We start from the raw sequence: 18,296 nt of genomic DNA, 5'->3' as shown, positions 1-18,296 counted from the left end.
AAATATCATCTTCGCTACTGTTTATAAGTTTCGAAACTCATACTTTTAGATTCTCTAACTTCACAGTGGAATGGAGCACGTAAATTGAACATGACCTCGACATTCCGTTTACTTTCCGCTTCTTTTTAGCGTGTGTTCCACCGAAAAAATAGACTTCTTACCTGATTTCCCTTGGCAAAAATGCTTCAAAGTTTTCTCCTGGGTGCTCCACCAGCAAAGCATTTGAATGTAATTTGCAAGAAAAAAGTTTATTCAGCGATATTTTATGTAAAATATTAAGCTCATTTTTCTTGTTTGTTTGTTGTTGCTTCTCGCAAAAGTTTGTTACTCTAAAACAGGGAAGCAATGTCACCAACTTCGGTCCTCGAAAGGTCAACCTGAAAGGTCAAGCTGAGTTAGTAGCAGATTGGTCTGTTCGGCGCATTCAGCATCGTGAAACTAATAAAAAAAGTAAGCGATATTTTATGACTTCGGTATTGTTACCGGTGCGCACCACCCGTTCCACTTTCAGAGCCCTCAATGTCAACCTATTACAGCTCCTCCGCGCTCTAGGTAGTTTCCTGTTCAACGTTAACCTTATACCATGACTTGTATCGCTTAGCAGCGTGACGAACGGAAGGAAACTCAGTACAAAACTTGCGTCTTTATATCCATCGCCGGGTTCGAAACGAAATGCTCAAAGTAAAATACGTGAGAAGCTGTCCTGCAGGTTAGATTTCTCGTGCGCACGTGCGTTTCGGAGCTGATTATTTTATGTATGTATGTGTGTGCGTACGTGTGCTAGTGTCGGATCAAAGCGGTCGAATCTATGAAAATCGGCATGACCTGTCCGAAAAGTCGTGTAATGTTTTATCGAGACAGTGCGCGCGAAATACAAATTTCTTTTTACCGTTCCCCCGTAACGCGATTCACGTTAACCTTAATTAGTATTTCGTCGTGCTTACAAGCGGAAACATTGTGAACGCCTGGTGTAGAGGTTCCAGCGCTTTGTCCTAAAGAGGCCATCGCACGGCTCTTACATAATAAAAGTCACGCAGTACTGGTGACGGCATTATCTAAGGACGCGCCTCACCAACGTTTGAATCTTGTTTTTCTTCATACATATGTATGCTACAAACATCTCTGCAGACAGCTTCTGTATGACCGATACGACAGGACAGTCACGCAAGAGAAGCACGCGTCAGAACCTGTCCGCAGACTCTTTTTTTTTTTTTTTTTTTTTTTTTTTTTACAGTGCTGTATTTGCAGTATGATCTATAGGCATAAGGCACTACTTTCACCGAGTGTTTTGAACCGAGTTAAGGCTTCGAACCCTGGGTGGTCAAGCGTGTCTCAATGTCTTTCTGTTTACGGTGATGCCACTCTTTGCAGTAATTAATTCCGACAGCACGGGCTCAAAGTGAAAAAAATACAGTGGAATCGTCGAAAACCAACTGGTTTCCCCCGTGGCTCTCGCATTGCCAAGAGCTCCGCAGCTTTTTCACGCGCTTTATAACAAAAAAAAAAGAAGCAAAAGCGTCAGTAATTAAATGGTCAGATGCCATCACCCTAACCTAAAGCGCACGCGAAGGCACCCTATGGTTCAACCCCTTCCAATCTGTGTGGTGTCGCTCACGGCCTGCTTTGCGACGTGCAGCCCCAATCTTTCCCATTTGTTTCCGTCTGAAAGAGTAACCTTCTGGGGAGCCGGTCGCAGACGCTGTCCTGAAATATGTCTTTTTCGTGCAAAACAACAGCTCCAGTTTTGCAAGTCTCATAAAGGAACCCATCTCTATTTTTTTAATAGGAGTCTGCCAATTCTGTACTGTGCGGAATGTGTTTCGAAGTCAATGTGCGGTCAAATACGTTACTGCGACAGACAGTCACTGTGACGTGTCCTTTTATTTCTTTTTTCTTTAGGTGCACCAGTTTCTGGAGGTGACCAGTCAGAGAAGCTCACGAGTTCCACCAGCCCTTTGTTCCGGTTGCTCGCTTCGACCACAGGTGGACTGCCACGTGATGAAGCACTACGAACGCCAGAGCAGATCCTAAAATCGACAACAACAGCCACCAGCAAGCTCTCTGCTCATCAGCTGAGCGAAACCTCAGAATCAAGCACCGACAGCCTATTAAGAGTTGAGGGTGTTACGTGGCATAAGATCAAACAAAATGTATTTGACACATCGAGACAATTTGTGTTTTCAGACTCACCAAGAGAGGCAACTTTGTCAACCAATGTCGCATCTTCAACGACATCCGAAGTCAAGCTCAAAGATGCTGATGACAACGATGGCAATCCCAAAAAAGATGTCAGTTACGAAAACACTTCTACTTTAGACAACGTGGTGCACGAGAAGGAAAAGATCGTAACGCCAAGTGGGAGTAAATTAACCCCAAAACGAACCGCATATTCAACTGCGGTTCATAGAAGCGGAGTAGACGATGACGCATCGATGTCTGAGAGGAGTAGATTTCATGAGTTAAGACCGCCCTTGCTGGACGAGCATGTTGAAGTAACCCAGTCGCTGACAAAAGAACAACTTGATCCGATTTTTGACGGAAGCCCCATCACAGTCGACAAGAAATACGAACTTTCCCAGGGTCACAAATCAAAACCGGAGAATGCATCTGAGATCGAAAGAACACAAGGTCAATCCACAACTGCAACGGAAACAAAGCTCGACGATTACGACGAAAAGCTCAAGCACACCGAGACCACTGCTGCGATAAATTCGGGAAGGTCTACAATTCCGACAGCTTATACTGATCTTGCTGATTTAACATCGGGTCAGAACGTTCCCAAAATCTCTGTTTCTACTGATAAATTGGAAGAAGCTTATACAACGCCAGTCATTTATACTGCCAAGGAAAGCCGCCATAATCCACAAAAATCTCTATCGGTGACATCAGCGTTAGCCTCCACTGGCGCAGCTGTGGATTCGGAGGTTCCGTCAGAACGCGCTGCTACCAAGGCTAGCGAACTCTACAAAGAAACTAAGTTTCTTGTGAGCAGTACTGCAGACACAACAACAAGCGGGCCAGCTCTCAAGTTGACCACTGCGTCCGAGCTAGCTAAAGTCGAGCCAAAGACAGATTATGACAAGGGCAATCTAACGCCTCCGCCGAAGCCGCAAAACCCAAGCTTACAAACGGGTGACGAAGATATCGAAGTGCAGCGTCCGAAAGAGGTTCCAGCCACAGAAGGTCCTGATACACTATCATCAACAGCAGAGCTACAGAGCCCTGATCCTGGCATGTCGGATGACGAATTCGGCGAAGGCGCTGAAAAGTACCAAGACGGTCTATCCGGGCTCTTGCTTCCAGAAGACCCCGTCTCAAAAATATCAGTGGAACCAAAATTCATTGGGAATGTCAGTGACGCTAAGCTGTCCGAGTCGGACTGGCCAGGAGATGACCAGGAAAAGTTCTTGGACGAAAGTGGAAAAACGAAGATGGAAAAATCGGTCACCCAAAAAGAAGATGATAGTCTTGTCATCATTAGGGAAAAGCTGACAACGACGACGGCGTCTTCGGTGGTTGAAAGCAAGAAAACATTATCGACTATAAATACCGAAGGTTCGTTTATTCCGACAACTAGAGCGCATGGTACTGACAGGAAGATAATTACGCACACCACCGAGACTATTAAGAGTCAGGGTCAGACAACACCGATGCCTCCGGCGACTGCAGCTACCGTCCGCGACGTTCCAACGACAGACAGTACGGGTGAGTGGATGGCACAGGAACTTTTAGTAGGTCATCTGAACGCAAGCGCTTTGTCTTGAACAAGCCGTACAGATACACGTCGTTCGGATACAAAGATTCCTTTATAAACTACCTCTTGAAGACTGGCTAGATGGCGTTACACTTTAAGCTTTCTACGTCTGACACTCATTGTTATGGAAACGTATAAAAAAGGCGTGTGGCTTGTGCGTTCGGTCAATGATTTTCACTTGAAAAAATATATATACCAAGAGCCGTGCAATCAACCGTTTAGCCTGCGGAATAATTTATTATGCATTATTCGCGGACTAAAGTCTACACCGATTAATCAGTCTAAACTGACCATTTTCGTGTGATTGTCAAGGGCAACATTTTCGTCACTTTCGAACTCGTCATTAAACATTTAGTCCAGCATCTACAGTGTTTTGAGCCCTAGTCGCGCTTAAACAAAACATTTTTGGTATAAATAATCCAAATAACTTCATGCAATTAAACTTTTCAAATGGGTACTTTTAAAGGGTACATTTATCATATTAAAATTTAGGAGCGTAAATTTTAGAAGAAAAGAGCTAAAAAGCGGTGAAACCTGCTTGGTTGACTCTGCTATTCATAGATGGCACTACATAAAACACAAAAACGTAAGAGATTCTTTTTGGGATGAATATCCGGAACCAGATCCATCAGATCAGGGCGTGTGGGGTAGGCGCCACCTGTGAGTATATAGCAGCATCAATCAGACGGTTTTTGCAGGTTCCTTCGCAGTGCATAGGAAAAAAAAAAAAAAAGATTATTTTAGGCTTAAATGCTAGGGGTGTGCGAATATTCAAGTTTGAAATTCAAATCAAATAATGATTGTCCGAATAGATCGATCTGACTTTAGGATGTTTCTGATTCGAATTATTGAATAATTCGATAAATAAAATATCAGTACTGCTGGTAAAACTTCGGCTTTATTTACGCTATTTCAATAGTGGAACATGTCTTCACACGCTTGTGTTGATTGTATATGGTGTCTTATTTTAATTCTAACTTGTCTTTATTTTTATATTGGGTAAGAGCTACAAGAGTTCTGCCTTCACCATGCATTTATCAGGCTCGGCGGATTGAAGACAATAGACCTTTTCCGAGAAGCGTTCTGCGCACGCGCGAGCGCCCGACGCCAAGCGGTGGAAGTCGGCACGAAAAATCGAGGAAATTTGGAATGAGGCTATAGATCGACGAGTAGAACACGTAATTGCAGCATATATATGATTGTGTTACACAAAAAAAGAAAGTGGACGAAAACAAAAACACGACGTTTGGGGGGACGCTACGGATTTCCCTCTTTAAAGTCGCGTTGGGCACGCGACGCAGCTCAGAGAGCGAAGCAACTGGTAGCGTAGCTCCCGTTATCGATTGGTAGCGCAGGTAGGTCACTTCCTTGATTTTTAGTTCGTGCAGCCACCGCCTGGTGCCGTCGGTATTTGGAAAAGGTCCATTACTTTTAGAGGCCAGACCAATTTTAAAACATTTGCGAAAAAGTGGTGGTTTTAGACATATTCATCTATTCATTTGTTCGCGTTTTTTCGCCCAATTTAGAAATTGCCGATAATACTCCTTGCAGCAAGAGAACACGGGGGACAAGGAAAAACACAAATCTCCAAACACAGCTAGGCGACTGGTGCGCGACCGAACAAAATCCGCCTGGTCCTGGCATCGTACAAGGGACCTCTCCATTTCCAGTGGAGCGTTCGACCAACTGAGCTAACCAGGAGTTAGACGTCAGTTCAGAGCAAACGGGTTTTATACACTGCCACCAGTTTTAACGGTTCGCATTTTTAAGGTTAATATTTTTTTATTTAAGTACTTCCGAAGGTCTCTATGGGCATTACATAAAAGGGGGCATCGTAAAAATCACATAAATATTTATGATGATAATGAAATTAATGCAAAGGTGCTAGCGAGCTGAACAAGAACGAAGATAATGATCCCTGAAGAAGGGGAATGACGGGGACAAAGAACAAACATAAATATCCGAACACACCTAGGCGGCTGGTGCGCGACCGCAAATATTCGCCAGGTCCTGGCGCCAGGGGCCTCTCCATTCCCAGTGGAGCGCTTCACCAACTAAGCAAACCAGGAGCTAGACGTCAGTAGAGCAAACGGATTTTATCAACTGCCACCACCAAGGGTAAACAGCCTACATTTTTTAGTTTCTTATTATTATTATTTAAGTACTTCTAAAGGCCCCCATGGGGCATTACATAAAAGGGGGCATCGTAAAATTATTTTAATTATGATGATTATGCAAATAATGCAAAGATGCACGCGAGCTGGACGAGAACGACGATTATAATCCCTGGAGAAGGCCTGTGTTTGGATATTCCTGTTTGTCCTTTGCCCCCTTCTTCCGGGTTCCCCTTCTTCCGGGTTCCCCTTCTTCCGGGATTATAATCGTCCTTCTTGTCCAGCTCGCTCCCTCCTTCGCATAAGTTACATTATCATCATAACCTCTAAACATGCAGGCCGTTCACCCTTGTTGGTGTTAGACTCGTTGCGGCTGATAAAACCCGGTTGCTCTACTGACGTCTCAGTTGGTAGCCTGCTCCACTGGTAGCATAGTTGATAGAGAGAGTGCTTTCGACATGAAGAGGTCCCTGGTTCGATACCAGGACCAGGCGAATGTTTTAGGTCGCGCTGCAGTCACCTAGCTGTGCTTAAAGATTTGTGTTATTCCTTTACCCCCTTGTTCCTCTTTTCCAGGGATTATTATCGTCATTTTTGTCCAGCGGGCTTGCACTTTTGCATTAATTTCATGGTCATTAACGATTGCGTTCAATAAGAGCGCTGCAAGCCCTGCCAAGAATGACAATGGAAGAGTGATATTCTTGTTTCAACCATGTCGTCACTATATCGAGAGCGTGTCCTTGGTGCGTGCGCCGACCACACAAGTGACGCTAAGAACTAAACGACTTCGTCACTCTTCCACGTGTCAATGTAAGGAGGAGTTGATGCGATCTATTTGCGCGCAATTTTAAAATCGGGCGAAAAAAACGCAAAAGTTAGTTGATTAATATGTTGAAACCCTTTTCGCAAATTGTCTAAATTTGCTTTACATCTAAAAGTAATTACCGTCAACACTGAAATTCCAAAATGACAAAAAAAACAATAATTATAAAGCTAATTAAAAATTATAAGTTAATTAGCCAACTTACTTAAAAAAATATTCACTCATATGATGTCCGCCGAGCCTGATAAATGCATGGTGTAGACGGCACTCGTCTAACTCATCCAATTCTGTTTTTTTTTAATATGTTTGAATTAAGATTAAGCAAGTTGTGTATCAAGCTTGCTTTCTGAAGCCTTGACTTGTGAACCATTTTGAAAGAATATAGTTTGCTTCCGATGTTCCTCGAGCGCAACATTCGAGCTCCCATATTCTCACATGCGCTCGACGAAATCCCTGAATCCACGTACGTCGCCATTTCGAATTCGAGGATGTGGCGTCACTTGCAGCCAACTCTGTGCCCATAAACATGTTCTCGGTTGTCACGTGACTAATATGGCGAACTATGATCAAACTACGAATGGCACCGAAAATTGAATCAGTCGCTTCCACTAACCCGTCTCTCCCCGCAGAGTCGAGCGAGATGGTGCCAGGGGTGTATGGCGAAAGACGTCACCCGAGTTAGCTTCCCTACCCTTGAGAGAAGCTAACTCGCACCTGTTGTAATTTTAGGAGGTGGCTGCTTGCGCTTCGACACGGGCTGCAGTAGCGACGCTGACTCCAGCTCCGTAGCGCCCGTGGAAGGTCTGAGCACCAGCCTTCCCGACGGCGAGGCCGGGCAGCCGGTGCTCGGCGAGTCCAACGTGGCCCTGTGCATCACCATCACGCTGAGTCACACCTGGGCCCAGTTCTGCGCACAGATGGAGGCCTTCCGGCACGGCGTCGCCAGCGTGCTCTCCTCGGAGCTGAGGGCTAACGTGCGGCCGCGGCAGGTGATCATCGAGGACCACTGCGGCCGCGGTAGCTCCCGCCACGGCGCCATAGCTGGGAACAACACGGCCGTGGTCCGGATGCACCTGATGGACGAGCAGGACAGGTATTCGCAGAAGTTGACCGCCCTGGCAGCTGTCATCCTGCATCACAACGACCAGGGTCGGATCGACCTGCAGGTAATGTTCTACCTCCGATATTTTACGGCCACATCTAAGGCCTTCAGAACGAACTCCTTCAAACAGATAGTTCATCAGCTTGCGATATTGACTTTGGGCGTGCCGATCGGCGCGTGCTGGTTCGCCGATTCTTAAAGTAGTTCATTCGAAAGGCCTTTCAAGTGTCCGAGAAACACGGGCATGATTGCGTTGTTTTACGAAAACGCATCCCGTACGGACTAGTACAGAGTCTGCACCCGATGCATGATGCGTACCCTGTGCATAGTTGGCACCTTGTGCGTAATATTCATGTAAAACTATTCTCCTACACGGAACACATTGAAAGGTGCCCGCTGCATGAAGAATCTAGCATCAAGCGGAAATGATTAGCGTAATCTATCATATTAAAAAAATCCGCCACATCTCGTCATAAAGAACTGCCTTGAAATCTCAAATCATTGTATACTCCGCAAAATTGCAAATTTTAAACGTGCATAGTCCGCGGACTACAGTTAGATATATACTCACTTACACTCTTTGACGCTAAGCTCACAAGGTGATAGAAGCTACGTGCTCGTCGGACAAATCACATTTTTGCCTTATGTTGAAACAGCCCGTTTCTTCCGCGTGATTATGTGCAGAGAGTGTGATCACGTGGCGCAGAAACGACGGTTGAATGGCCAAGGGGTATGTCTGTCGGTCGTTTAGCTCAACAGCGAGTGGCGTATAGGCGAGGTTGAAACCCTCCGACTCAAAATGAGACAACACATTACTTCAAGAAAGAAACTTTATTTCAATCTATATTGGGCCAACTTCATAGGTATTGAAATTTCACTTTTAGTAAGGTACCTAGTTTTTGAAGCATATTTGTACCCCCCGATAAGAACGCTCAAGGACGTATCAAGTTTAAGAAACAACAGTTGTGCTTACAAATACTAAGCAGTGCTTAAAGTCGGGGGTGTCTCGGGCGATCTCCGATTCCCTAAGGATTTCAACGGGGGTCTCAGACCCCTTTGGGGAGTGGATCCAACTGTCGCGCCCCTAGTGGCGAAGCTGAGAACTAAACCCAAGGTTACAACATGAATCATTTTGGTGTGTTTCTGACGCAGCGTTCGGCTATGTCAGCCAAACGCTGTGTCAGCGTTTGGAGGCATGTGCACGTTATTAGTTTAGTTTCAAGGCAAGCTGCTTGTCAAGAAACATCCCCCCCCCCCCCCTCACCCCAGGCCAACATAACCAAGACAAAGCGATTCCCTGCCACCTGAGGGAGACTTTTAAGCACTGGGAAATACAGACGCTGTAGTCATCACCTTAGTCAAAACGTTTGGATAAAAAATCTTGGTGGTTAGAAAGAATAACAAACAGGGATTTTACGCAGTGAGCCGTGTTTGAGAGTTAGTTATCGCAGACTCGCATGCTGTGCACAAACACGCAAAGGAATAAAAATAGGTGCTCATCCGGGCGGCTGTGGTTTTACTGCAGAACCTTTTTCTGTATATGTATGTATACAGGGTGTTTTACGAAAGGTGGACAAATTCGATATTTCGAAAACTACGCATCGCACCAAAAAAAAAAAAGGCTTCTGCCGTTTTGGTCCTAGACCAGAGACCTATTTAGGAAAATTATTAAAGTATGGAATAGTTAGGTTGTTAATTGTTTTCGCGTAATTAAGCTTTTAAATATTGAGTCTAAGGGCACATTTTCAATTGCGATCTTGCTGAGCATCATCAAAAACACTAAATCAACAAATGGCAGAACGATAGAAGGCACATGCGGTATTTTACGGCTTTCTGAAAAACCGCACAACTACGACAGCTTTTTAAGTTTCTGTTTGCAATTGAAGCGCTCCTCGGCCCCGAAGGCACCGCACCCCGTAAAGAATAAGCGCAACCAGCCCCTGCTGCGTTGCGCTAGGACAGCGCAGCAGAGGTTAGTTGCACTATTTCTCCACGGAGTGAAGTGCCATGGGTGCCGAGAGGCGCTCCGATTGCAATCCGAGACTTATAAACCCGTCGAAGTTGTGCGATTTTTTAGAAAGTTGTAAAATGCAGCACGTGCCTTCTATCGAACTCCATTGTTTTATTTAGTGTTTTCGATGATGCTCAACAAGTTTTCAATTGAAACCATGCCCTTAAACTCAATATTTAAGAAAATACGCGAAACTAATTAACAACGGCATTATCCCAAATTTTAATAATTTTCCTAAATAGGCCCCTGGCCTAAGACCAAAACGACAAAAGAATATTTTGGTGCGATAAGTAGTTTTCGGAAGATCGAATTTGTACAGATTTGGCGAAACATTCTGTATATATGTATCTATAGTCGAATTTATACTATGTTTTGGCTTAAGGTGTTTCATCACCTCCTTGAGCGCAATCTGCTCCTTAGTGTAAATCTTTCAGGTGTAAAACCTTCAGACGAGGGAAGCTATCATTGATCTGTTTTTGCAGTAATTTATGGCAATACTCTACTGCGGTTATTTATTTCAGAAAAACTTTCTCGTCTTTTAGACTTCTATTTTTTTATTATTCCCACGCGTTCAGAAGAAAAATTCAGATGCTATATTTCTTTTTTATTTCTACAAATTGTGTTATATCATGCTATCCTTTTGTTTAAACCAAATAAAAAAGAATCGGACGGCTACTCAAAAAAAAAAAGCTGTGGTTATGCGAAATTTGAAGAAAAACGACTATATTCGGGTCCCTCAAATAATAGTTGTCAGTATAAAAGTTGTTGTCTCCAAGTTTTTGTTTTTTTAAGCGTTAAGCATTTTTGTCGAACAATGCTTTTTGTTTTATTTTACTTCCAAACTTAGGAAAAAACTGATCTCGACTAAAGCTTTTTTTTACATTATCTTCGCTATCATTCCGCGTATTGCAAAGTTTCGCGCCACCCGTAAGGAAAAACAATAAGGCAACCCAACCCAGCTTAGCCGATATAGGCATCTAAAGTTGTCAAAGCAAAACGTATGTATCTCTGAAAAAAAAAAAAAATTCCGGGACAAAAAAAAAGAGCAACTTAATATCCACTACATACGAAGTAAAACAAGTTTTCCCGTAAATACCACTCAGATTTTATACTGCCGACTTAGAATAACATTGTAACAAAGAATGATTGAATCCGTGCTCTCCAAACGTCTTCACTCCAACTCGCAAACTAATCCAGTTTCGTCAATTAGGCTCAAATGGTATAAAACTAGAGTAGTTAGCTCTTCAAACGCATGGGGTCCTTTGAAAGTTACGAGAAACTCTTTAGTTACGGTATGTAAACAAAGTAGCATAGTTTACTCCGCTAGACAATTCCGGCCTCACAAAAAGGCGCACATACATGAAGTTAGTATTAGTATCTCAGACTACTTTCCTAGTGCGCAACATATACGCATCTATCAATGTACCAACTTCTGCAAGAAATTGAAAGAGTCTCTGAACCTCTTCATTTCACTCAAAAGTTTTAAGCTTGGAGCCTGTGGCGTCCTGAGGGAAGCTTTCTAGATTGCCGAGAATTTATCGAATCCTCCTTCTCCTTAGATATCGTTTAGGCCATATATCTACTCCCGTTTCAAGAAATTTACTTTTGAATTATTATTTGAACTTCCCTCGGCGCTGGACGCGTAGTCTGAAAACTATTCGCTTGTCAAGGCTCCGTCTATTGATCAGTTCTGAGAAAGGTTCGCGATGTATCTTCGTTTACGAACCCACGGTCACCCAGACAATCGAGCGGCAGTGACAGACCTGTAATTTTACAAAAACCTACTGGCGCGCACGCGACTTTACCGCAGCCCCGGAGCTGCCTTATCAGACGCCCTCAACTTGAAATCTTTCTAGACGTAGCCATTAAGCCTCAAAGCAGGCGGTCTAACAGCCGCAAAAACGAAGAAGGAAGTGCATTCTCCAGACTGCGATAGCCCTCACATGTTTAATCTCCTGAGAGCGTCGTGAGAAATCGTTTAAAAACGGGACCCCGGCGGCACTCTTTAATATGTTTGGATATCGGGAGGTTTCTTTGCGTTCCTTTAAGCGCGGATGAAGGCACGCTGCTGAAGCTATTACAAGGTGTATTCCAAAATGCTCAATCGGACTAAATATATATTTTCGGCGTCTCATTTTTTACAATATATTTGTGTAATAATTTTTTTTATAAAACGAAACTAAACCAAGGGATGGGGTACGTGAGGTAGTTAATCTTGTTATATTCGTGCGTGTAATTGATACTATATATATATCAACATAAATTGCTGGTCAGCATAATTATAAATAACTTGTAAGCAGGCAGAAAGCTTGCTACGTATATTGTATTAGGCAATATCCTTTTACAATATTACTGAAGTGTATTTTGTATAGAAAATGCTTAATTCGAAATCCGTTTAATTAGTTTGTTTTACATCCTCCAAATATAACGTTGTAAACTAAAAGGATCACATAGGCAGACTTATATATTAGGACGAAGACACGAGAACCCAATTGTTGACCTTTCGCAACACCAGATTAGTTTCAAGAATGAACTAGCTTGTCGTTTATTGTAACCCCCTATTATTATCGTCCTGTTTATTTGAGAGGCGCATGCATGGTTGTCGGAGCTGAAGATGATATTAATATTTGATTCAATTAAATTTTATTGTTCAACACAGTGCTGGGGGTCCCCGGACGAAGAAGTTGTCGTTGACAGCTTAAGAGTGCCTGGGGGTTCATACAGATGTCAACGTTCTGTGAAAAATACAACAAATATGACGCGTAACAATATGAGCACACGTAAACACCCTATGAATGCATATAATTCTATATAACACATGTCAAACACTATATAAAAATTATCACCAGTTGATGGAATTATGAATTACATAAATAAAAGTTTCCCAGGTGACTTGTTATGAGCAAAAATTACAATAAAGGCTTGAACACCAAAACTTTACCATATACAAATAGACTACTGTATGATCATCTATTGTTTACAAAAATAAATTCTCGCACTTCTTTTTACTAGTAAATACATCATAGGTAATATTTTAGATACTTGTTTAAAATGAAAGGTAAGTTATAAGCTAGCGACTGCGGGATTTGAAATCTTCGGAAAATCAAGGTTAGAATGAAACGTACAAATCGCTGAAATACTGTCAAATATATCGAAAGCTTGAGTGTTCGCCTGAACGTAAGTACCTCCTAAGGTGTGTTTGTCTGTGCGTGCAATTACCTTCTCATAGGTAACATTCGTTACAGCGCTTCATATCCTTTCATATTTTTGTATATAAATATATATTTTAGTTACTCCGGCCTTTTCATACTTCCGTGCGTGCAGGCTCCCTTGCCGACGGAGTTAGCATCTGTGCCGGGAAATTAATCTTGTTGCCTGTTTTGTTTACAATATATTATATTATTATTTTATTTCTATTTTTATTTATCGCATTTTTTCAATTAAAGCGATCAGCTGAAGCACGTTTCCTTGATAATATTAGCCATTACGCTTTTTCCTTCCTACTCTTGTCCTTTGCATAAAAATTTCGTTAGCAGTGATAACAAATAACAGTTAACATTACCTCTAAATTATTCTTTCGTGTTTCAAATGCGTCGCGACTGTGCTGCTGATTAAACCACGCAATCAAAACCAGGGATGTGAACAAAAAGTTATTTGTTAGTGCATAACGGTTTATTCTTACAGTCGATTTACGTGTGTTTCAAACGCGAGACAGTTCTCCCCAACCTATCGTGTTTTTTGTGACCTTTCTTTACAAATCTGCTTTAAATGTAAACAATATTGTCACAAATAAAAATATAAGATGAGCGTAAAATTGGGAATAAATACTTCATGAGGTCATCTTATGCCTACAAACTTGAAGAGAAACGTAAAGGCATCTTAGGTCAGAGACGGAAGGGACACTGTCCCGAAGCAGTCGTGTTACCGCTGCAATCATACACGCAGTCAGTTCAGGAAAGTTCCCAATCCGAACACTCGATGACAGCCTATAATAAGCTGGAACTTTCAGAAGGTGCACGCTTCCTGGAGGGCGTCTCCGTCTGGTGCGTTTACCGCGTCCCGAAAAGTGCCTCCTCGATTTCCACCCGATGACGTCATAGATGCCCCATGCTCTCGCCGGTCGCCGATCCTGGCGGTGTTCCAGCAGCGGTGGTGTCTTTGGCAGACGTCTGCTTTGCTGCAGGTCGCTCGCCGGTTTTACAGTTCACGGAAGTTACGGCAGCCAGGAGTTGGGACGCCGCGACGACAGCGACACTCACGTTTGTTCCTGCTTTTCGCCAGTATTTCTACGATTAACCACCAGGATCGCGACATCCGACAGCATCACACCCAGGTTTTTTGTGACGTTGTTTGGGGCCACTTCGTGATCATATTTTTATGTATGGGCGATATCAGACACTAAGCGCACCATGACGTAGATGCGTTTCCAAACAGCGTAGAGAAGGTTAAAGAATTATGAAAGAAAAGAAACACGTCGAGTGGGGGTTCCAACCCCGTTCCTCGGCGTACGCGCACGCGTCGACGTAAAAGCTACGGGGGCCGTCCCGGCAAATATGTGCAAGAGAGGAATTTATAATAGCATCTTTATTTAAAAAGCAAAAAGATGTCAGGTATATTGGAACGACAAAACATTTCTAACCCCCCCCCCCCCCCCTCCTTGCTTTGAGCAATGTATAAACTTTGTCGTCATGTTTCATAGCCGTTCAAACAAGGATAGGAGAGCAACGAGCCAAATGAGACACTAAAAACCTTGTACAAGCCATCCACTTCACGCGAAGGTAGAGGAGCAGCGAAACTGTTAACTTTGTGACAACTTTACGACATCTACACGATTTACATGTGATTGCAATGAAGACACGCACACGACTTTGTTGTTTGTCTTTATTTCATTTTTAGTGACTAAAGTCATCATTAGGGAGTTTTAGATTAGCTCACGCTAGTGCTAAAATTAGCGCTTGCGTTACCGCAAGCTGTGCAGGAGTGTATTAGAATAGCGTTTCTCCGCCGCGACGGAAAAGCCCAAGCATCTCCCGATTGCAACGCAGTAAACATACAGTAACACTTTTTTATTTTACACGCGAAATGCTCTAACTTTAGAGAAAAAAAAACAAGTTTATTTCTTCAGAGTAAGATTTTAGATTCGTTTAAATATGTGAATGCGACGGGAGCGCGTCCGCTTGCGCTGCCTCGGCAAGAAGGTCTCGTGTGCCCACCTTCGCACACCGCACTACCTTCGCCAAGAAACGTTCACGCGTTGCAGGCAGCAAGTGGCCGGCGAGCGTTGCACACCTTGCTGGGTCTTTTAAAAGGCTTGTGACGTGCACCTCTTGTAGGAGTGCAATGTCGCCCTGCGTTGAAGATCGCAGTCGAGAGGATGCCGCCAACGTCACGCTCACAACTCCTGCCGCAACCACCATTTTTTAACTGTGCTCGTCTTGGCTTTAGCCACACCACGAATCCGCCTTCGGGGAGCGAAGACTTTATAACAAGAATCAGGACCTCACTATATCGTTTCAGCTTCGGTCCGAGCGCGGCCGATGTTATGAGCCGAAGGGCCAATCAAACAGCGAAAGAGGCACAACATCATGCCGTGCTCTCTGCAGTTGATAGGACCAGCCGATATTCGCCGTCTCTGTGCGTGCTCCTCCGTCGGGTAGTCTTATCAAGCGCCGAGAGCACGCCATGACGCTGCGCTTTTCCCGGTGTTTGATTGGCCCTTCAGCTCATAACGTCGGCCACACTCGGACCGAAGCTGATACGAAGTATATCTAATAATGCCAAGGAAGGCTGACTCACGCTGGTTGCCCCCTTTATATTTATACTTGCCACGACATATAGGAACGAAGGAGCGTCGTTTAAACGGGAGTGTCTTTGTTAGCATTCATGGACGCATTTTTTAGGGGCGAAGCTCCTTAGGATCTAGCCTTGTCCGTCTGTCCGTCCGTCCGGCGTCCGTGCTCACATAAAAAGAAAAGATGTTTGCGCAGTCGACAGGACTCGAACCTGTGCGGGGAGACCCCAATGGATTTCTAATGCATCGCCTTAACCACTCGGCCACGACTGCGGGACGAGTAGGGGGCTCTGAGAAGTGATAGTAACTCAAGAGCTGGGGATGTCATGGATGAAACGTGGCATGTAGCCGCTCAACGTTTATACAGGAGAGGGCGCTGCGGTCAAATGCGTATATACTCGCGTTAAACTTTTCATGCATTAGCTCAACGTTTATAGACGAGAGGGCACTCCGGTCAAATGCTCAACTGCGTATATAACCACGTTCTATACCACGCACTCTCTTTCTGACATGGGCCGTTGAGTTAAGCGGTGGAGACGCGTTTCCACGGCTACTAGCGGATCCAAGTTGATCCGCTAGAAGAACCCCTGGCTCTGCATTTCACCGACCCTAAAGCAGTAATAATGAAGTCGAAACGCAACCCGGAACTCAGAACTACCTATGAGCAATAAAAAAGAAATCAGCACCATCAGCACTACCTAGGAACAATAAAACCAGTATCATCAGCACCACCAGAGCTCCGCCCCGATCAACATCATTCACCACGCGGAGATGCGGTCATTTTTTTTCCAGATCCTAGCACATAATAGCTTCGCTGCAAAAGAAAGTCTACGAGTGAAGTCGCGTCGGCCTGATATGAACGGGGGTCGTTTCCTCGCAGATGATGAACGTGTGCTTCTACAGCGGGCAGCACGGTACGCCGTCACTGATGCCCGAGGACGCCCGCGTGTACGGCCCGGCCTCGAGCAGCGTCATCGCCTCCATCACCATCTCGGCCATCGCCGGCGCCAGCCTCTTCCTCATCTGTATTCTGCTTGTAAGCGCCGCCAGGGCACGCATACAACCACGCACATCGCGTGACAGCGAAATCCCGAATTCGCGGTCCATCATCCGCTCGCCTCACTTCGTTTTATCTTCCTGCGCGGCTCACACTGAACGCTGCGACGAGCCTCAGCTTTACTCAGTGATAACTTAAGAAACGCGGGGCGTGGGTAATTGCATATTCCCACATCTAATTGTTTCGTGATTCTTTCCTCGACGTTCTTGTCGTTTTAATGCTGCAGTCTCGAACGAGCTTTCGATTGACTTTGGAGGAGCCTCCGATTGACAAGTCGATCCGTCGGCGGCTAAAATGGCCGCATAAAATGCCCCGGGGACGGCTCCGAATGAAAAACAAAAACGAGTAGGCCTTGCTTTTGACACCCCTAATACACCCAGGATCGTATACTTACCAAGTTCTATGCGGAGCGCGAGTTCGTCTGGTTCTTGTCAGAACGCCGGGCTCTCATTGGCTGATTGAAAAAAAAAAATAGTCTGTACAGCTCAAGGCGTCTAGCATTGAAGTTTACCCACTATCCTTTCGACCAAAGCCAATCAGATCGCCGTTCTGACACCACCCCAACTCCTGAGCAAGAAGCAGACGACTTGCTCTCCGCATAGTCGACGAAGCCACTCGTCATGCTCGTCCATTTCACCAAAACCAATAACGACGCCAATAAGTAAGCGTCTTAACGCAAACTAATGGTATATGGTTCCTGGAACTGTCTCCGAGTGGTGTGTTTACTGCGTCTCAAAAAGTGGTCCCTCGATTTCCGCCAGATAATGTCATAAAAGCGTCATGGTGCCGCCGGCTGCGATCCTGGTGGTGTCATGGCATTGGTGGTGTATGTGGCAGACGCCTGTTCTGCTGCATATCGCTCTCCAGCTTGACAGTCCACAGAAGCTTCTGAAGCCAGGAGTTGGAACGCCTCGAGGACAGCGACACTCGCGTTCGCTCGTGTCTTCTTGCCGGTACTTCTAGTCCCAAACGCTAGGATTGCGACATGCAAGAGTATGACACTCCGGCTTCTGTGACGTCATTTGCTGCCCCTTCGGGAGCACTTTTGATCTATGTGCAGCATAGGACGCCAAACACCCGGCGGAGACGCACTCCAGTCACCGTACTAATGTGGGGAGTGGCATTAGCTGTTCATCAACACGGCGGAACGCGGCTTTCCGGAAGGGAAAAAGCCTTTTATTTGACAATCTCCTCTTAAATATTTCGTGTTTTTTTTTTGTAGAACATTACAATAAAACAATAGTAACACAGAAATCACCTGATCACTTTGTTTGTGACCTAAATAGTGCCATATTTTTTAACTACCTACCTGCCTCCCCCCCCCCCCCCCCCCCCCCCCCCGGGGCCCATCAAACCAGGATGCAAAAGTGGGACGTTTGTCAACAAGAATCACTGGGCTGTTTTGTGCGTTGTTATCAAAAGCAAGGGTACAAACGCAGCCTAATAATGAGGTGATTGATCTGTACAACTAAGAACGAGGGCGAAAAATGTCTCGAGATACGACAGGCACTTAGGAAGGAAGGACAAGTCCTTACAGCTCTTTCAACTAGTAACGACACTTTAATGTCACCGAAAAGGTGCGCCGACAAGGCATGATCCCCTTCACCCTTGGGGCCGAATCTTGTCAGCGTCTATCGGGCGACA

At 44.7% G+C, this 18,296-nt stretch overlaps 1 protein-coding gene across 1 annotated transcript in view; it reads left to right on the top strand.

Annotated features, from left to right (window-relative positions):
* Positions 1–18,296, top strand: part of LOC8053006 — a 188,210-nt gene that overhangs the window by 90,775 nt on the left and 79,139 nt on the right. The window contains exons 2-4 of the mRNA XM_029976792.4: positions 1,900–3,705; positions 7,421–7,857; positions 16,476–16,631. Of these exons, the coding sequence (XP_029832652.2) occupies positions 1,900–3,705; positions 7,421–7,857; positions 16,476–16,631 (2,399 nt within the window). The remainder of the gene's footprint in view (positions 1–1,899; positions 3,706–7,420; positions 7,858–16,475; positions 16,632–18,296) is intronic.

This window comes from Ixodes scapularis, unplaced genomic scaffold (genome assembly GCF_016920785.2).
Source record: "Ixodes scapularis isolate PalLabHiFi unplaced genomic scaffold, ASM1692078v2 PGA_scaffold1__304_contigs__length_218370807, whole genome shotgun sequence".
Lineage (NCBI taxonomy): Eukaryota > Metazoa > Arthropoda > Arachnida > Ixodida > Ixodidae > Ixodes > Ixodes scapularis.
The sequence above is the reverse complement of the archived record's forward strand: the minus strand, read 5'-3'. Positions and strand labels throughout refer to the sequence as shown.